General features: G+C 33.9%; 1 protein-coding gene across 4 annotated transcripts; it reads left to right on the forward strand.

The window, feature by feature from the left end:
- The first annotated feature begins 211 nt into the window (after positions 1 to 211).
- On the forward strand, positions 212 to 22013 carry LOC125680835 (histone H4 transcription factor-like). 4 transcript variants are annotated; one of them, XM_048920614.2, is made up of 10 exons: positions 212 to 368; positions 2276 to 2456; positions 5010 to 5236; positions 7257 to 7362; positions 9000 to 9152; positions 11839 to 11916; positions 12826 to 12946; positions 13993 to 14131; positions 17658 to 17782; positions 19977 to 22013. In XM_048920614.2, exons 2-10 carry the CDS (start codon positions 2285 to 2287, stop codon positions 20812 to 20814), a joined length of 1959 nt encoding a protein of 652 aa, XP_048776571.2. In that variant the 5' UTR covers positions 212 to 368; positions 2276 to 2284; the 3' UTR covers positions 20815 to 22013. The 4 variants fall into 4 exon arrangements, with proteins under 4 accessions (XP_048776571.2, XP_056009917.1, XP_056009918.1 ...); XM_056153942.1 differs by having other exon boundaries at positions 221 to 331; XM_056153943.1 differs by having other exon boundaries at positions 224 to 331; positions 2282 to 2456.
- The last annotated feature ends 287 nt before the right edge of the window (positions 22014 to 22300 follow it).

Below are 22300 nucleotides of genomic sequence, written 5' to 3' on the forward strand. Positions count from 1 at the left end.
TGCTCTCATGAATTGAATGTTGAAGAGCGCGCATTAATTCAATTAAAGAAAGCAATAATTGAATTGATGATATCTTCAAATAATTGAAGATATCTTCAATTATTTGAGTTTATGTTGATTTGGCGCTCCATAAATCTTACATGTTGACGTTAACTAAACCTTTGTGTCAATGTACGAATTAGGTTGGGTACGAGTTGGTTTGACTCTCTGTACCGGTTCCGGCGTTTAAAATTGCTCCATTTTTATACCTACCCGCTCTCCAGAATATGAAATGAATTAGACTGATGTCAGATGTATTGTGTGGGCAGTGTTTGAATGTTGTGCATATTTGGTTTGTAAGATAAGGTCAACATTATACACACCAAAAGGTTAGAGTGAGACGTATGCAATATGATAAATATAGTGCTTTTCTGTTGTGAAACAAAGAAATACTACACGTAACTTTTCTGTCATACTTCCCCCCCTACATGCATCGGGATGAAATTGAAAAGAGTCACAGTGGTTTGATGACTGTATGTATCCTAGCAGAAATTTAAGTGCATAAGATGTTTTGGGCTGAATATTTAATTCCACATTCTGAACAGGTTGCAGTCTCTATCCTAACTACAGGTCTCTAGCTTTATCAAGCTACACACAACAGTTTATAATGAAAAATGAAATAGGCCTAGCTAGTTTAGATTGAATTGGACTGAATTTCAAAAAGTACAATGGCATAGACAAAAGCTCGCATAATAAGTTTTGAACATGTTTATTGTTTGGACTAACCACAACACTGTTCTAATCAAAGTTCAGAACAACACTAAATTGTTTTAAGAATTTTCATGAACAGAGAATTTTCTTTATGTTGTTCACTGTCCACTACCCTTTGTGCACTAAGGCATGGATAAGTATGATGAATTTACATACGGAATCTGATTGCCAATTCAATATTCTGCTGATACTTATAATTGACTTTTATTTAATGCTGAAGATTGTATAACTGTTGCTAAATATTACAAGTTGTAGGGCCTAACTGATGGTAAAAGTATTGAAAATAGAAAAACAAATAGAGAACATATTTGTTATTGAATATACATAATCTCATTGAGTCTAGTGCTAGGTATCATTTGGAAAAGTTTGATATGGGTATAAACGATACGCAATACGATTGAAGATGCAATATAATTACATATAATTCCAATGTTATTAGTTACAACTGTTTTGATTGGACAAAAATAAAACTGAACGATTGTTTACACATCAATAAATACGAAAATGCGATGTATTCATACGCGCCTGAAAATAAATAACGTAGTGCGGGAAAACTATTCAAATTTTTGCAATTGTTAATAAAGTGAATGAATTGGAATAAAAGAATCAAACATTCTTTTTGAAGAATTTATCAATGTGTAAACTCTGGACATTTTACTCACAAACTTAACATAAAAGTGCTTTGCACTTTTACTCAGTTTGTGAGTAAAAAGTCCGGAGTTTACACAGCGATAAATTCTTCAAAAAGAATATTTAATCCTATATTACGCTTAATTTTGAGGATTAGAATAATTTTAAAGTAATAACAAAAATAAAGGTTCACCTTTTTCCTTTTGTTTCAACTGAATATTGTTAGCCTGAACATGTTGAATTAATTTATCACAAAAGGCAATTTTGCATGTGTTTTTATTTGTTTTGTTTTATAAATATTGTTAACATATTTTTCTTCTTCATGAAAACAAAGGCATCCACTTGCTCTGGCGTTAGACAAGCCCTAGTTGCTGAATGCTGATACAATGCTGTTGTACTGAAAACCCGCTCTATACAGCAGATGAAATAAAAAAAATTCAGGATGAAAATTAATAAATACGACACCAGCCTTAATTGTTTACATAACAAAGAATTGTGGGTGCTGTATCTCACGTGTAACTCAAAAAATGATTTTCAAATTTTGGTTGACCATTAGAAATACTTTAGTTAAGCATTGTAAACAATAAAAATGGAAAAATAAAATTTGCAAATTTTCAGCTTAAATCGTGTCCATGTCCCTTTAAATATACCAACTTTGTTTACAGCTAGAATGCTACACCTGGTGATTTATTGCATGCTAAAATTCTTAAGACTTATTTAAGAATTGCTTCATCCATTGACTGAGTTTAGAGCAAGTAGAAAGCTCTCTATCAACGACAGTCACATTCTCTATTTATATTATATACTAGAATGTACTCTCTTTGTACAAGAATGATATGTCATAATGAATGATTGCGAAATTTGTTGAATGCAAGCAGTATTTTATATCTCTTAGACTTAGAGGATGGCTCCAAAGAAACGGAGAAGAAAATCTTTAGCAGTGTTGAAGAATTTGCCTTTGTCCTTAATGTGTGAATGGGGATCTTGCAGAGAAACATTTTCAGACATGGACCACTTTACCAATCACTTGAAATTACATCTTACAGGAGTTACAACTAATGGTATTATGGAGGAAGGTAACTTTAGAGTTATTTTTTCTATTTATCAGCAGTAATTTAGCTTACCTGAGGCTTAAGTGAGGTTTTCTTATCACTTTTTGTTTGGCATCTGTCTTTTTGGCCATAAACTTTTATTGTTTTTCACTTATCCAGAACCAGAGAGCTAATTTAAGCCAATCTTGCCACAAAGCAACGTATGCTGAGTAAGGAGTATTCAAGTTTGTTCAAATGAAGTACCACACCCTTTTTAAAGTGGAGATGATTCAGATGAATTAAGAATTAGTAAAAAAAAAATTGTGGCATTGTTTAAAGATCTTCTCAGGAACCACCAGCCAATTTCAATCAAACTTAACACAAATCATCCTTGAGTAAAGGGGATTCAAGTTTGTTGAAATGAAGAACTATGCTCCCCTCAAAGGGGAGATAATCAAGAAAAGGCAAAAATAGGATGGGGTCATTTAAAAATCTTCTCATGAACCACTGGGCCAGAACAGTTGAAATTTACATAATAGTGTGGATTCAATTTTGTTCAAATCTTGGCCCTTGGGATAGGGTGGAGAGGGAAAATCTTTTAAAATCTTAAGAACAGCAGGGTCATGAGTGCTCATATTAATATGCATGAATCTGTAGGTAGTGCAATTCAAGTTTGTTCAAATTGTGGTCCCCGGGGGTAGAGTGGGGCTACAATAGTGGATCAAAGTTTTACATGGGAATAAATAGGAAAAATCTGTTTAAATCTTCTTCTCAAGAACAACAGGGCCATAAATACATATTAATATGCAAGCATTCCCAGATAAATGCAGATTGAAGTTTGTTCAAATCATGACCCCCGGAAGTAGGATGGGGCCACAATAGGAGATCAAAGTTGTATATGGAATTACATGTATATAGAAAAATATAAAATTCTTCTTTTCAAGAACAACAGGGTCATGATTACTCATATTGATATGCAAGCATCTTTAGATAGTGGAAATTCAAGTTTGTTCAATTCAGAGGCCTCAGTGGTAGGATGGAGCCACATTATATCAAACTTTTATATGGGAATATTCAGGAAATTAATTAAAACAAATTCTTTTCAAGATTATGAAGGCCACACCAGATTATATGAAAATGCAAAGTCGGGGGGGGGGGGGGGGGGGGGGTATAATGTTTTTCGTGCTTTTTACTGCTTGTCTGAAAACCTTGCTTGCTCATAACTTGAGAATGGTAAGTGGCAGGGTTTTTGTATTTCATATGTGCATTCCTTGTGACAGGACCTTTCTTTTGGTTCCAAAGTTGTGACCTTCAGTTTGGAGTTTGATCTTACTCTTATAAAAACTAACCTAGGCAGTATCTCTTGAACAATTTAAGCTATTTAAGGTAGGGGTTTCATATTTTGTATATAGATTCCTTAAGGCAAGACCTTATATTTCTCACCATGATTTGTGACTTTGTATTATGGATATATTGTGACTCTTTGGGGCTAGGTAGGGGCTACAATATGGAATCTAAATTTTTTCATTAGAATAAAGATAGCAAAAACTCTTTTAAAAATCACAATAGCTGAACAACAGCAGGACCAAAATGACTCTCGTGAGTGATATGGCCCATAGGCCTCTTGTAGTTCACCTTGGCTTTCATATGGTCTTAAACCGGTCACAGCAGCTCAGTGGTGGAGTGTTCAGTTTGTAACTGGGAGGTTGTGAGTTTGAGCTCCTTAAAAATGGAGATCCTGTGTTGCGGCCAGCATTGGCACATTAAAGACTCCTCACTGCTACAGTTGTAAGCACTAAACATTGGTCTAAATTTGTGATACTTCACCTACAACTGGTGACGTCTCAATAGGAGTGAAAAATCTTCAACAGGACGTAAAATAAACAAACAACCAATCAGGTGGCTTTTCTGATCAAAATGGCTACTTTCTGTCTGTTAAAAACATAATTTGATATGTAAAAGCAACATAAGTTGCAAATGACCCAAGAATGTAACATGACTATGACCAAGGTCAATTATGTATGTTCAAGGTCATTGGTAGGATATTGTTTATTACACAGAAACAGTATAAAGGCTCATACTTTACAAAAAGGTTGTGAATGTGAGTGACACAAGTATATATTCTGAACATAAACCATGCTGAACTTCATATACTTGCTAAAATGAAAAGTTATTTGCAGCATGATGCCATAAATGTGTCAACTTTTGAAATGGTCACTGATGATACTTATTGTACAGCCTCTATATAGGGTTAAAGTATACACAATACATGATCAAAGGGTGATACATGTTGAACTTCATTTTCACTTTCTGTTCTGATAGATTATGAAACCAGAATGGAGTCTGGAAGGAATTGAAACAAAATGGCAAATTATGGGATTTGAAGGAAATGTCAGATGACATTAGATAAGTCCCTATAGAATATGGTCTGGTCTCCTTAGAAATTTGTAAATTATTATGTAGAATTGATTTCATTTATGATACTTATATAAAGATTTTATTAATCATTGTTCTGATAAATAATAATTATGACACAGTTACCCAGAAATTGAAAATTAAACCCTCAAGATAGTGAAGTGCAGTCGTTTTTTTTTTTAGCCACAGAATACAGCTGTCTTTGGAGGGACTGTGAAATGAAGGTCATTGGTCACGTGACAGATTTTGTCAGGCATGTCTACTTTCATTCCTTCCACATCAAAATTAAACACGTGGGAATGCAGATGATTGAGGGTATGGAGCTTCAGGGCTGTCAGCTGGACGGACAGAGTCACAATCTGATTCCCGAGTTACCAGAAAGACTACAGTGTGGATGGAGACACTGTGAGGTTAGGGTCGTACAAACTTAAAGATTTCAGAAGTGCATACATGTATTTTATGAAAAGAAAATCATGCTTTTTTCTTACAAAAAATGATAATAGCATATCTGACTGAGGAAGTAATTAAATTTTGTGGAAATCTTGTAAGTGCAAAGTGGAAAACTCTGTATAATCTAGACTCATATAGTTTTGTGACTTCAGAAAACTGCAGCTGCAAAAGGATTTAATACTTGCTGTGGTATAGAGACAAAGAGAAACATTAATTTTACTCTTCATAAATTCAATTTCCAGAGTAAAATGTTTCCGATATGAAATTCACAATTTTGCTGCCATTATGTAGTGATCAAGTAAATAGTGTAGCTTCCAATCCCAATCATATTTTAAGGCATGATCTTTTTATATTTAGTTGATAGGTGTACAAGATTGTATGAATGTAGACTAAATATCTTGAAACTGAGCTAGGGTATGTTTATATTTGATAATTACACAGAGCTGAAATGATATCAGTATTTTAAAAGATAAAGACTAATATATTCTGTAACAAACTATCATGTACCAGAAACACTAACAAACCATCATGTGCCAAAAACACTGATATATTCTGTAACAAATTATCATGTGTCAGAAAGACTAATGTATTCTGTAACAAATTATCATGTGCCAGAAACACTAATATATTCTGTAACAAACTATCATGTGCCGGGTATTGCAATTGACTGGGAGATTTGAGTCTGTCTGACTCTGGATTTTTGGTTATTTTGTTAGTTCATTTGGCGTTGGGAGTTGAATTTTTAGATGAACTCTCAGATTATACAATCACATTTTGCAGATGACTAATAAATGTGATCCCAACCAAAACATCTCTATTCAGGAAAATGCCAACAAAAAAGAATGAGCTAATATATAGAATATTCAGTTATGACTTTGAATGATATATTACTAAAAGTTTTCATTGTCAGTTATTTTCAATGTCAGTTATGGGTTATACTAATACATGCACTAGTAAATTCACAAAGTCAAAGGTATTTTATGCTTTTTAAAGTCACTCTGTGATTCTGCAGTTGTTAGAAACAAGTACTCAGCAATTGAAATATAATTGAATATTATTTCTTAATTAAGAATATGTAGTGCCATTCTATGTTAGTATTACGTATTACAAGTGTAGGTAACTCATAAACATAAAAAAAGATACTCAGGTGACTGTTAAGGTTCATGGACCTCTTGTTTTAGTTCAGTTAATCTTACCCTGATGTGACCCTAAGTATACAAAAAGGTCCTCATTAGAATTTTGCCACAATTGAGAGCACTGGTGTTTAATGTCAGTACATAAAGTATAGATAAATATATCACAGTACATGTATTTTCAATAAAGATGGGGAAGGTGGTGAGAGTGAGAAAGACCTGAACGAGCCAAACTAATTAAAATTACCTGAAAGAGCCAAACTAATTAAAATTACCTGAAAGAGCCAATCTAATTAAAATTACCTGAAAGAGCCAAACTAATTAAAATTACCTGAAAGAGCCAATCTAATTAAAATTACCTGAAAGAGCCAATCTAATTAAAATTACCTGAAAGAGCCAAACTAATTAAAATTACCTGAAAGAGCCAATCTAATTAAAATTACCTGAACGAGCCAATCTAATTAAAATTACCTGAACGAGCCAATCTAATTAAAATTAGCTGTTTTGTATCTGCTACGGTAGCATATTCAAAACAGCTAATTTTATAGATTGTGAAAGTGCAAAATAGTAGGCAGTAAATAAATTCTCAAAACCACAAGCCTCTTAGCAAACTTGGAGGGTTAAAATGATGGGTATTGAGATAAAAGATTTACATAGAAATACATTGTAGAAGTATCGGGAAATAATAGATTGTATTGTGTTGTGTACAAAAAGGAAGTAATGGTATGCAGGTGATGTGATACAATATGTAGTGTGTTGTTTCTATCAAGAATGCATGAAGAACAATAGAAAGATGAATGTAATTTTGCACTTATACATACAGCTTTTTCTTCTTCAATAATTTCAGACAATCATGGATATCCCAGAGGCCTTTTATCGCCATGTTGATGGTCATGCTTCGAATTTTCCAGAGGGAAATAATGTACCAGGAGGTTGCAAGTGTTCATGGGAAGGTATTTGTAGACTGTCAATATGGAATATTGGAAGCATTATTTCATCTCCGATTCCGTTGCGGTTTTATTATTTTTTAAAATATGTCCCAACAAAATCTCATTTTCTGCATTGAATTGGGCAACTTTTCTGTAAAGTAGCACATGTAACTACTTGTACATGTATCAGATATAATAAGTGCAGGCACTTAAAGGGGCATGGACACGAGAGGAAAATTTTCAAATTTTATTTTTCCATATTTAATGTTTAGAATGCTTCAATAAGGTATTTCTAATGGTCAGCAAAAATTTTAATGTCAGTTGTCAAGGTACATGGGAGATGCAGAGCTCACAATTCTTTGTTATGTAAATAAGGCTCGTGCCATGTTTTTCAATATGTATGGGCTATGATGCTCAGGTGACCATTAAGGCCTGTTGGCCTCTTGTTTTTTGAAATAAATAATAAATAAAAGCTAAAACTCAAGTAGAACTTTATATAGAGTACTTTCCCCAGGAATACATGTTCATATTGTAACCATGTACTGCATAAAAAGAAGTTTTAGCAAAGATTTGATTTTGGCTTCATTAGTGAGAGTGATGATGTCGCTAAGATTGAATATCGCTAACAATTATTCTATACCAGAGGTAACAGTTATCTTTCCAGGAATTATAAAGTCGCTAAAATTAGCTATCGCTAATTATATACAGTAAAACTCGAATATAGCGAACACGGATATAGCGAAATTACGTCTATAGCGAAGTGAAAACGATTTCCCCGGCAAATTCTTTATATATTCTATATAAAAATCTGCGTCTATAACGAACACGGATATAGCGAATTTACGGATATAACGAAGTAAATTCCTATTCCCCTTGAATTAAAACTGAACGTAAAAATCACCTTTTATAACAAATTTATTTTTTTCATTTTAAACTCTGTGATTTTTAACAATCGTTTTCCATTGACATAAAGGATTCACACTTATTACAAAATTTCCGTTTGTATTTTTTGAAAAAAGGTTGTTAACTTAACGCAAAACAATACTTACACATACCTTTAGGAAATATATTGTCGGTATTGTTTACTATTCTCGTTAATTAAATTTGAAGTTTGATTGCATTTATTTTATCGTACACTCCTTTATTTGTGTAAAACAACAAGTAAATGTCAATTACAATAGACTGTACATGTATGTATTGCGCAAAATTGTGTTGACATTTCTCTCTCGACATGTTCTTGCATGACTTAATAATCCATCAAGATAAATTATCATATATAAATCAATGTGTATATTTCTTGTATAAAAATATTTCTCCTCAAAAATAAATAGGCTTCATTTCTCTTAAAGACAATACAAACGCAAGTACATCGATTGCTGCTTTCTTATATAACTGTTATACATGTAGAACAAATCAGTTTTATAACGAATTCGTTATATTTGAATTATGAATTCGCTATAAACGTATAGCGAATTACGCTTATAGAGAATTTTTATAGAGAGTCCCCAGAAATTCGCTATATCAAAGTTTTACTGTATACCCATTTTAATTGGAAAATCGCAAAATTTGTGTCTCGCTAAAAATTCCACTTAATATGCGGTATCAAAATTTTGCAACTCGGTGCTTTGCGACTTTCTTGGAAATTAAGTTATTCATTGCAGGTTGTGATGCTGTGTCAAAAAGTCGATATAAATTGCGGGAACATCTCAGAAGTCACACACAAGAAAAGGTGGTAGCATGTCCAAATTGTGGAGGCCTTTTTTCAAACAGAACAAAGTTTCTGGACCACTTGAAGCGCCAAGAAGAAACTGATGGTATGAAGCTATTACCATGAATTTTTTATGTCCCTAAATTTTTGGAAATTTTGCATGTCAAGTGAAATCAAAAGATAATTCTAAGGAAAATAAATTTACATAACGTGAAATCAAGATTGATACATTTTTATTATCCAATTTTTAGGTGAACTGAGTATACTCAAAGACAGTTACTCAGGTGAACTATTGTGGTTTGTTTTTGTTTATTGTTAGTGTTAACATTTGAACACATTCATGTCGCCTGTGAAATTATGGATTGGGGGAATCCTATCATTTTCATAGCTTATGCTATAGGATAATACCTGGGGGGGGGGGGGGGGGGGGGGATTGGGAAATCCTTAAAAACCACATGTGTTCGGTGTTACAGTGCAGAATGAGGATTGCAGAAAAAACCCATAAATATTGTTAATGTGTTGTTATTTCAGTTACAAGTTATTGTATTAAGCATGAATATCTCTGGTTGTAACATCTTTGTTTCATTAAAGTAAGTCCATGATATGGTACAACTACTTTAGCTCACCTGAGCTGAAATCTCAAGTGAATTTTTCTGATCACCTTTTGTCTGTATGTCCATCCATCCGTTTGCCCCGTAAAATTTTTGGTACAAATCATCGTAAGGTGAAGAGGATTCAAATGAAGGGCCATGTCCCTTTCAAAGGGAAAATAATCATGAAAATGCAAAAATAGGGTGGGGTTATTTAAAAGTCTTCTTAAGAGCCACTGGGACAGAAAAAGTTGAAATTTACATGAAACCCCCCTGACATAGTGCAAATTCAAGTTTATTAAATCCATGCCCCCCAGGGTAGGGTGAGGCCACAATAGGGGATCAAAGTTTGACATTCGAATATATAGGGAAAATCTTCTCTAAAACTACTGTGCAAAAAAAGAATATATTTTACATGAAAGCTTCCTGATATAGCTTTTGCAAATCAGAAAAATTCTTTAAAAATATCTCTTGCACTATTTAAGCTTGGGATTTCATATGTTGTATATGCATTCTTTACTGCAAGACTTTCCATGTGATGCAATGGTGTGTGATCTTGTGACCTTGACCTGGAATTTTTACCTACTTGTAGTAAAAATTTGACCTATTCAGTATGTCCTGAATTATTTAAAGTAGGTCCTTCCTATCTTGTGTATGAATTTCTTATGGCAAGACATTTCAATGCATATCATGACCTTTTGATTTTGACCTTGAACTCAGAGTTTGACCCCTTTATGAAAATTTAACCTATTAAGTATATCTGGAACTGTTTTAGGTAAGGCTTTCATATTCTGTGTATAGATTCTTTATGGTGATCCCTTGTGATAAAATGGTGTATTGTATTTTTATTACCTTGGCATTTGAAAAAACTATGACCTATTCAATATCTCTTGAACTATTTAAGGTAGGACATTCATATTTTGTTTATAGATTCTTTATGGCAAGACCTTGTTATACTTTGGTGTTTGACATTGTGACCTTGACCTGTAAGTTTGACCTCATTTAATAAAAATCTGACCTATTCATATCCTGAATTATTTAAAATAAAGCTTTCATATTCTGTATATAGATTTCTTAAGGCAAGGTCTTTCATATCATACTATGATATATGACCTTGTGACCTTGGACTTATCCAGAACAGCAAGATTATATTAGTCACATTGGTGTTGAGGCATCTCTGTGTTATGTGAATTCATTTTCAGTTATGTTGTGATCCTATGGGGGCTAGGTTAGGCAAAAATATAGGGTCAAATTTTTTCATGGTAATAAAGATTGATAAAAAAAATCTTATAAAAATCACAACAGTCAAAAATTGTCAGGGCTGAGGTGAGTCAGGTGAATAATGTGGCCCATAGGCCTCTTTGCTATAGAAAGTAGGTGATGATTTTGTGCAAGGTAGGGTGTGAGAAGTTGTCAGATCTTAATAAGTACTCTGATTCAGGTGAGACATGAATAATGTTTAAGGGCATGTGACTCTCTAGCCTTCACCCATGCAGTATTTTAAATATGCCCTAATATGGATGAGCCTTATTCTTTTTAGGACAAGGTAGACTTATCATTTTAGATTTCTATGTTTTTTAGAAGCATATTTTAGTTGTGTACTGCATATGATCTGTCATCCATTTGTTTGGTGTCCGTCATCTGACATACACTTTCCACAATTTTTACTTCTTTTGAAGAACCACATATTAGCCAATTTCATTCAAACTTGGTAGGATTAAGTTTGATAAAATGATATTTACAAAAAAGATAGTTAATATGGTTTCTATTTTAAAAACAAAAGAAGAAAGAAATAATTATATATCTGGGTCACAGCTTAGTAATTTTAAGATATTATTATTTCATACTAGTCTAATCACGAAGGTTGCTAGTGAATTGAGCATCCTTTTTTACTGTTAGAACTTTTATTTATCAGAGTTTCTAAGATGCACACTTGCACCATTTTAATATCTCTAATTTATGTTCTACATTTTGTGGTGACCATAAAGGACTGGGCGTCTTGTTAAAAACTTTTACTTTTTGAAAATGTAAAGCATTCAGGTGAACAATGTGATCCATGGGCCTCCTGTTTTATTACTGCTTTATTAATACCAATGAACATGTAACTGAAGCTGTTTTCATTATGGTACAAGATATCTTATTGGTACATGGAGTAATACAGAAAAGACTACCAATGTTAAGAAATGATTTTTCTGCTTTTAGTACAATGTTACCAGTGTTCACACTGTGACAAACGCTATGCAACGGAAAGACTCTTGAGGGATCATGTGCGGCATCATGGTAACTATATTAAACCTTGGTTGCGACCTTGAATAGCAATGTCAAAATGAACCCACAAGAGGGTACATGTATATGCCAGCCTTTTTACAGAACTTATTGCAGTATGTCACTGTTTAGAGGGAGCCATGATTGCAATTTGCCAATTAAGTTTAGATGTTAAAATTGCTCCAATAACCTCTCTTTATGTATGATATGCCAACCTTTAGACAGAACATATTGCAGTATGTTGCTGTCTGTTCCTCTGAAGCAGTCGGGTCTTTTTACCTAGTGCTTTAAAATTTGGGTTTGATACTTGATATGTTACTTCTTAGTTTTTAATGAGAAGATGCAAAACAAGTTTGTGTTTCAGGAAATTTGGCCTAACACTATTTATGGTCCTTTGAAAATTCATTTTCATTATCAGTTATTCAGAATTCTGTTCCGTATGTTTAGAGGTTTGGATTTGATACTTTTAATGGTATCTAGATTTTATGTGATCTGGGATTGATTGATCTGTGTATAAATTGTCAATTTCAACTTGTGTAATTCTTATGTATAGCCAGCAGTTTTTTTTTTCAATTGAAGAGTTAATGTTTATTTTTCAAACTCCTTGGTATTGAGCAGAAACAATGTCTTTCAAAATAATTGTGGGAGAATTCTTTGAAAATCTTCTAAAGAACCACAAGTATACAATATGTTGAATTAATGAATGTCACCATTACTCGGTAACCCTGTAATCAGAATGGGGTCATAATAAGGTATCAAAAGGTAACATAGAAATAAAAATGAAAGTTCTGTAGAAATCTTCTCAAGAACCATGAGCCCCAGGCTATAGTTTGTGGACCATGGGCCTCATGTACAAGATAGTGTATGTATTTCAAAATTAGTCGGAAATGTATGCATTCTTTGACTATTCTTTTCAAATTGTAGTGAACCAGTACAAATGTCCTTGTTGTGATATGACCTGCCCTACACCCTCCAGTTTGAAAACCCATTTACGCTATAGACATACAACCCAGACTCCTTATAAATGTGATCACTGTGGACATGGGTGAGTATCATATCATTAGTGCAGTAGATAGCAATAGATAAAGGCTTACTGTACCCTTATGCAATAAACGTGGGGGAGGGCTGTACTGGAATCCAGTTGTCCCTTCATGTGTGTACGTGGATGGATTGGTTTCCATGCTGTCAGTGATTTCATTTTCACTTGGAGTCACCATACTTTACTATGACAGCATACAATATTAAAGGATGAACCCTATCAATTTTGGGAGTTCACAGATCAACCAAACTGGGCAGTATTGTAGGAAAATGGTTTCCCTCCAGGGTTTAATGAAGTGATTTCTGTTTTCAAATAGAGTCACCAAATTTGACACTGACTTGCCATGGAATCAGGATGATCCCTATTGATTGTCAAAACATTAAAAGCCAAGGAAATTGCACTCTGATAGAAGAAATGTTTTTTGGCTATAAGTGATTTCTTTTTCTTTCTTTTTTTTCACATACAGACTTGATATCTGTCAATATCTTATCAAAAGGTCAAAGGTCAAGCATTCTGAATTTTAATAGTTCCAAATGCCTGAATGTATAAACTGGAGGTTATTTAATTAATGTAGAGCAGATTCTGAAGTATTAATGTCTAGATGCCGTGATTGGCCAGAGTCAAGAATGAAGTTATTTGGAATCGAAAGAAATGTGATTAATGTAAGTTGTAAGAGACATGGAACAGTCATGGAGGCTTTTTCAGAGTTCATGTGTAATTGGTTGGATTTACATTATGTTTGATGTGGCATTGTGATTTCATTGTTATGTCAATGTGATATTCATTTTGGCATTTCAATGTCTCGCACTAATGCTAGCTGTTATAGTGTAGATTCAAGTTTGTTCAAAGCAGGACCCAAGAGGCCAGGATTGGAACATTATATTTGGGGAAAATTAATTTTCTATTAGATTAATTAAAACAAATTCCATAAAAGTAAGCCTTTTCTCATAAATTATTAGCAAGATTCAAGTGCATATGCACTTGTAAGACCTTTGAATCAAACATTTCAAATCACCTTCAGAGTATATTTATGCACATCATATATGTTATAGGGCCAAGTCGCTTGCTGACTTGAAGAAACATTTGGAAAGTCACAGTATGGATGTCCCATATCACTGCCACATTCCAGAGTGTTCATATACCTCAAGAACGTTCCAAAGCTTAGAGAATCACTTCAAACGAATTCATCAGGTAAAATATAATTCATCAGGTAAAATATTCTGTGTTCAATAATCACTGGTGACTTCTCATCAAATTTTGTTGCAGCAGTGTATATCTTACATAACCAAACTTGAAGGCTCAAGAGCCATATTCCCTTCCAAGGGGAAGTAATTAAGAGAAATAGTGAAAGGAAGGAGAAATGAGGTTAAAAGGGATCTTTTCAAGAAATAGATGTCCAAAAATCAAGCAATAAGAAAATAAAACTTGCATGAAAGTTTCCTGATTTACATGTATTGTATACTGAAAAATTTAATTTATTCAAACCATGACATATGGAGCCAGGAGTTAAATTGTCTAAATCCAGGCAAGCTTGCATTGGTACCCGAAAAAATCTTCAGATTAGACATTCAAAGTCGAATGTCAGAAAATGTTTAAGACAACCTCCATACTCACCCATATTGGACAAGTGTATTTATAAAAATCTTTGTGTGCTCTCTCTTGATTCGATGGTAAAAGAAAAATTGTGAGAATGAAGGCAAAAATATTTATTTTCCCCTTCTTGATTTTTAGTTCACAGAATTTTTTTCAACAAAGGTTCAGTTGGAGGGTGAAAAAAAAAATGATGACTCCATCATATTGTTAACTATCATCCTAACAGTCCATGAATTTTACCTTTTATAAAATTTACGGAAGGAGGTTTTAAATTGCCCCTAAAAATCACAAAATCCAGGCAACAATGTTCATACTCTTGCTCATATATCATATCGCCTGAAAGTTTGAATGCTACACAATAATATTACGATCATTTGAATCAAACGTTTTAAGGATTCGCTATTATAGAATGCTGGCTTGCAAAATTTCAGATCCAGATTTCGATTTTTTTTTTTAATGCAAAATATTACGAGTAAGCTGGGGCGCGTTTTGCAAAAGAACTTACGACAAACTTTACATACTGGAATTTTCCGGTTCATTGTAAGGTCATTCACTCCAAATGCAAAATATTTCTTTAAAATGTTGAAAATTAAGCCTTGGAAAAGTTTTACTTTATTCACTTAAAGTAATAACTGTGTAATACAATTTAAGACTTGCGAATTTGCCGTAAGTTGTTTTGTAAAACGGGCCCCTGATCCATAAAACTAAAATTCAAATTAGTCACCTGAAGGTGTTGTAGTTTACATTCAGTTGCTTTTGGACTACTTGTTTACTTCAAACTGAGGGAACTGCACTCAGTCTTCACGAAAAACTTTGTGAAGCACAGGCCCTTCGGGCCTCCCAGTATAATAATTTTGCAAGCCCGAACAATATTTTAATGGCCTAAAATGTTTTTTTCTAATTTGATCACTTGTCATTTGCAAGGTACAAGCATGCTCTACTGTAGGAAAATATATATCCAGATGACCATAGTTAAAGAACAACTGACATTATTATATCTTATTTTATTTTTCAACAGATGACATCAGAAGCTCATGTTCTACTGTGTTTTGTATACACCACGTACAAAACATTGTTTTCTCCCGAATTAAATCTCAGCAAAAGCCCACCCTCAGTCCAATGGGGCTCAACTTTTCGATCTCCTTTTCTCCTTGTAGTACTGTTTTTTTTTTTTTTTATTATTATTTATTTGAATCTGATGGTTGTGATTGTGAAATACGCTTGTGAGGTTTGGAATTTCACTGACGAGCCCCCTCCCTACACAGGTTGAATATTATTTTACGTCCCTCTTGAAAATGTTTTACTCATATGGAGACGTCACCACTGCCGGTGAAGGGCTACATAATTTAGGCCTATGCTCGGCGCTTATGGCCATCGAGCAGGAAGGGATCTTTATCTTGCCACACCTGCTGTGACACGGGACCTCGGTTTTTGCCATCTCATCCGAAGCACCGCCCCTATTAGTCGCCTCTTACGACAAGCAAGGGGGTACAGAGGACCTATTCTAACCCGAACCCCCACGGGAATCCCAACACGGACATTGGAAGTTAATGTAAATATATAGCATGTGCATGTATTTTTTATATATGCACATACTATATATTTACATTAACTTCCAGTGCCTGTGCCTCCCTATACTTCAGAAAAGGCAGGATGGTTGATCATTTTTCAATGCGAAATTTCATTGCTACATATAAGTCATGACAAAATCTGAGTCAATCTCGCGCTATATTTGTAATATATACAAAACATACAATAAAACATTTACAGGCCCTCCGGACTCCTGGGTTAAATATTTTTAGAAGACTGTGCAATACAAATATATACATGTAATCATTCCAGATAAAATTAGGAAAGAAAAAATTGTGATAATGAGGTGTGGAAAAAAAAGTCTGAGGATGGGAGATTTGTATCACTTGGTTGTGTGAAAGTAATCAAAAACATTATAGCTCACCTGAGCCAAACATTCTCTGATCAATATTTGTGAGCCATTGTCATAGTGTTGTGGTAAACTTTACATAATTTTAACAGCTATTTGCAATCAAACTTGGTATAAAACATTATAGATTCAAGTTTGTTCAAATGAAAATCCATGCTCCTTTCCAGGGGAGATAATTTGGAAATGGGATGGAAAACTTCTGAACCAGAAAAGCCATAATTCATGAAAGGTTCCCTATATAGTATAGATTGAAGTTTGCTCAAACCATGACGTCTAGGGTTGGGCTTGGAATATATATGTACATGTATAGGGAAAACTCTTTGAATATCTTTTCAAAAACTGCAAGGGTATAATCAAATTCTGCACTTATTCTCATGTGATGTAGTGGGATCAGAATTATACAGATCAGAACTGTACAATCATAATCCCTTTGGGACAGGATGTGGCCACAAAAAGGCATCCAGGTGTAGCTCACATGAGCTAAAAGCTATTTTGGATATATTTGAGTACTGTTCAAATGATGCAAGCATTCTCCTTTATTGGGATTTTGAAAAAAATTAGAATATCCATGGAAGTCTTCAGACATCTTAGGAATTCTTGAGATGCCTTTTAAAGCCTGGAAAAGAATTCTGCAAGGGAGCTGAGCACTATAATTTGCAATGTTTTGATCAATACTAAATCGTTTAGTATAGATTATATTATAATGTTAAAATCAAGCACAAACTATTTGTGCTAAACATGTGCACTCATTATTTTCTACTTGGAAAACTACCATTTAAAAAATTTTTTTCTGGGGGGGGGGGGGGGGGGGAGGGAGCATATGGAGCAAATTTCAGCATATCTGACTAACTGGTGACCGTTGAGGCCTGGCCCCATTGACCTTACATGTGCATGTATGTTGATACTAAAAATTCAGAACCACCATTTGTTGTAATGTAAACTTCAGTATTTGAATTCAATTTCCTGATACATTTTATTTATATAGAAAATGCAAGTGATCCTAAAATATGATGTTATAATTTCCCACCTTTTTCAAGGTTTTTAAGATTTTTTAAAAGTACCTTATTTTTCTATCTGCATATATCTGAGTACATTCTTGAGCATGATTCATATTGTTACAGTAACTACGTCTGCTAACAGGTTACTGTGTTTCAGCTTGTTGAAGGATGTCTTTTATTTATGTAGGATATTGATGTTCAAAAATACAAGTGCCATGTCTGCTACACTCTCTTTACCCGCGGATCTAATCTTACATCTCATCTGAAGAAAAAACACAAGTTCCGGTGGCCATCTGGGCACTCACGATTTAGGTAAGGCAGGAATACACAAAGTACAAAGGATTCCCAATTTATATCCCAAGTACAGGTATGGCGGATACCAAACAAGATTTTGAAATGAAACTTAATTATTACATATCAGACAGTTAATGTATTGTATACATCTGTACATGCAAAATGGAGAGGATCAATTTGAAATTGTATTTCGGAATCTGAAAGGAAAATTAGTATGGTTAATGAATTCCCAGTATACAACCCAGGAATAAATTCCCAATATACAACCCCGGGAATAAATTCTGTGTATTGTCACGATACAGCTAGTTTTTTGTTCAACTCGGGTGAGATTTTATGATCAAAATTTGTTCAATGTCATCGTCATTGTAAACTTTTCACTTTTACAATCTATTGATTTAGATCACTCTTTGTATACAGTTTTAATGCATTTATAAACAGTTTTAATGTAACTACTTTTTGTGAATTGGTACTTTTGAATGGTCAGTTCTAGTCTTTTCCTATCTCACATTTTTATTCCTAGTGACAAGATGTTTGTTTTGGTACCAGAATTTATGACTTCATAACCTTAACTTTGGAGTTTGACCTACTTTTGAAAAACTTCAACCTAGATGATCACTTTTAAATGGTCAGTTCTAGGGGTTTCTTATCTCACATGTTTATTCCTTGTGACAAGACATTTATTTTGGTACCAAACTCTTGACTTTGGAATTTGACCCACTTTCGGAAAACTTTAACCTTGACCATAACTTTTGAATGGATGTTCATAGGGCTTTCATATTGCACATGTTTATTTTTTTGTGAAAAGACCCTTCTTTTGGTACCAACATTTTTTAACCATGGAGTTTGGCCATACATCAGTGTTTCAAAACACATTTGTTAAGAGAATAGTTTAAACACATGCCAAATGACATTTTAATCAATAACACATTTTCCAAGTTGCCCAATTGTTGCTTCCCTTTGTTGAACTCTTATGCATGGTGAGACGTAAATATGTTTTTGTACGCATACAGTGGGTATACAAATGCTGCATTCATATATTGCCTAGAGGATAATACCAATTGTCATGCAACCACAAGGACACACAAATTTCATAAGTTTATGAATATTTGATAAGAAAATAGCTTACAATAGACAAAAATCAATAATTACCATCTTTCTTTGATCAAAGTATCACTTGTGTAGAAGAGGGAAAAAATAATAATTTCTTGTTTAATTTAATGGCCTAATTCAAACAAAATGTTCTTCATATGGTCAGTTTGATGTATACCAACAACTGATATAGACAAAATTTACACTTTCATAACTTTTATTGTTATCAACATAACCAGTCTATGATACCATATAAATGGCATTTTTAGTGAGGAACAAATTTAGCGATTTGTCCATGAATTATGGGTATATATATTTAGTGAGAGCTAATTTTAGCAACTTTCCAATTCCAAGAAAGATTGCTATTACCTCCAATATATTAGCGATATTCAATTTCTAGCGACCTCAACACTGTTGATAATAATGCCAAAATTAAATCCTTGCTAAAATTTCTATTTATACGATATATGTATTCATCTTATACTCACCCATACGTTCAATAGAATACTGAACGTACCTCCATCACAGAAGAGCTGATATATCAGAAATTACATATTGATGAAGTAGTTAATGAAAACCCATACACCAGAAATTTTTATTCATGAAATTGATGATTTAAATCAAAACCAAACAAACCAGAAGTTGCCTTCTTTTTCAAGTTGTAAGTTAAGTCAGCATAGGAATAGTTTTCATTTATAGTCTTTCATTGAAAATCACGATAATTGACTCTAAACAACAATATTTGTGACTCATTCACCCAAATGCATGTATAAACATTATAGAACAAGTTTTAATGAAAGGATGTGCCTACTTTTTGTGAATTGGTACGAGGGGTTACCGTGTGTAATTTTGCATTTTATAGGTATTCCACCTTCTTATTCTTCCTTAAGCAGGAGACATAAATTCCCTGAATAAGCTTGTTACCAAACTCACTTGACCTAGATATATGAAAATGGTTTTTAGACATTTGTATACTGCATTCATATGACACTCGGAGTCCAGTTCAGACAAGGAAGTGCCCTATTGATGACAGTGTCTTAAGATAAAATGTCAATTTTACAGGAACTGATGTGTAAGTACTTACATGATCATATCATTGAAGATTTGTAAACATTATTTTTAGATACAAAATGCATGCGGATGGATACTGGCAGCTGCAGACTGTGCGATATGAAAGCATCAAACTCGCGGAACAGATGGAGAATGTTCAGACTGAAGTAGTGGATAATAACCAGATGTCGTCTCCAGAGAGTGAAGAGGGCAATAAAAGAAATATAAAGAAAAGACGATTACATAAAAAAGAAAAGGAAAATACTGCTTGTTCATCGGAACCAAAGGATGTGTTGCCTAGTGGTTATCAGTACATTTATGGGTCAGATCAGGATGGTGGACTAACAATCTCACCACAAGGAAAGGATCTGTGTGTCGGTGAAACCATTAAACAGTCTGCAGGACATGAATCTCAAACGGACACCAGATTTCAGTATGTCACATTTGTAGAACTTCCCCCACATTATTTATCTTCATCAGACTTGAAGACTTCTGTGAAACAAGTCCCACATGTGCCGTTATATGAAACTTTACAGCCTATCACGGTTGGGAATGATGGTATGGATCACACCAAGGGTGTAACAAAAGCAACGCACTATGACACCGTAGGTGAGAATGAAAAAGAGGCTTCACCGATACAAGGATCTCAGTCGTTAGTGTTCGACAATACAACTGAAACCTACAATTTAGAAATGCTTGGAGATGTTGCTTTGAGAGCGCCTCTGGAGGACAAATTTTCAAGTCCAGGAAAATCCAGGAAAAGAAAACAAATCATGACCAACAAGTGTGATGGAGATATTGCTGTAAAGAGCTCGCACTGCCTGAGACAAAAGTCCAGCAGACCATTAAAACTGCAAAACTACCTTGATCTAAAGTATGAAAGCGATTCAAACTTAGAAACTTGTCAATAGTCCATAGACACTTTGAGTCCACTGAAGTAGATAGTCAAGACAGGCTTTTGTTTTAAAGTTATAGTATGTTTTGTACAAGAATCCCCATGCAGCTTGGTTTCATCTTATATGAGTTGAAAGTGAGCTGTTGTGAAAGAAATTTGTCGATTCAATTATGCTTACTCTCCCCACCCCCCTGGTGTCAAGTTTTACATAGAAAGTTTCTCAAGAACCACAACGGCACAATATATCAGATCAATATGCAAGTATCTTTATATATTTACATTTCCTGGACCAATGTTTTTGCCTTTGATATTTTTCTTATCCAATTGTCCTCATGAAGTTGTGAACAATTTTGGTATGACTCTTGATATAATATATCTATTGTAATGGCTGGGAATTCTGATGGAAATTATGTAAATATATGCAATAAACTTCATTTTTGAAAAAAAAACAAAAAACATGAGGATATGAAATGCAATGCTTCACTCTGCATACTTTTCATGAAGCACAAACGCTTCATGAAGTACTGTGGAATCATCATTGTTCGTGGGAGATTGATGTTCGTGGATTTCGTGAGTCTCTCTTACCCACAAATTTACATGTCTTCGAACACTTTTTAAACCAAGTAGAATAATCTTTCCTAGTGACATCGTATTGCTTACCCACGAAATTACGTCCTCACAAATCAGCAAAACTTTGCCTACCCACGAACTTTGACCCCCACAAATTAAACTGATTCCACAGCATACCGGCAGGAAGCATCGCCGTTCATGCCCTCATGAATTTCATTTCTTAGGTAGTGTTCACACAATGACCCTATGAGTTTTGGTTGTGTTAGTGCAAGTTTAATGGTTTGTAAAATTACCAAAGAATATCTAGAAGAAAATTCTTTAAAACTTGGTCTCTGAAGAACCAGAAAATGTGTAAAATTAATATGCAAGAGTGCTATGGATTTAAGTTTGTTCACATTCTCTGTATAGCAAGCTTTGGGGTCATAAATTGGGTTTGTTGTTTTACATGGAAGAATACAATTACCAGGGAGAGCAATGTGACCTTTTGTTATTTTCAAATTGATTAAAATTAGTTTTTCTGCTATTTTCAGTGTTTTTGTCTTGAACTTGAAGTATAGGAAATGCATCATCTCTAAATGTTTTTAATTATATATGTGTAACTGTATTTGACTTTATGAAATAAAGTAATTTAAGCTTTAAAATTTCTCGAGTTTTTTTTTTTTTTTTTTGGGGGGGGTTGTTGTTGTTGGTTGGAAAGGGTGGGGGTGGGGGGGGGGGGGGGGGGGGGGGTGGAGCTGCTGTCATTTATTGTCATGAGTTATTTGTCATCACCTTTTAGCTAAAGTCTGAAAGAGAGTTTCACTAAGCAAATTTTATCTATTGAAGTTGTAATCACTAATTTTCACAAAATTTATTTCATTTCTAGAATTATTGAACCAATTTCAACCAAACTAGATACTATCATCTTTGAATGGCCATGCCCATTAACAGTA

Source organism: Ostrea edulis, chromosome 2, assembly GCF_947568905.1.
Source record: "Ostrea edulis chromosome 2, xbOstEdul1.1, whole genome shotgun sequence".
NCBI classification, from domain to species: Eukaryota; Metazoa; Mollusca; class Bivalvia; order Ostreida; family Ostreidae; genus Ostrea; species Ostrea edulis.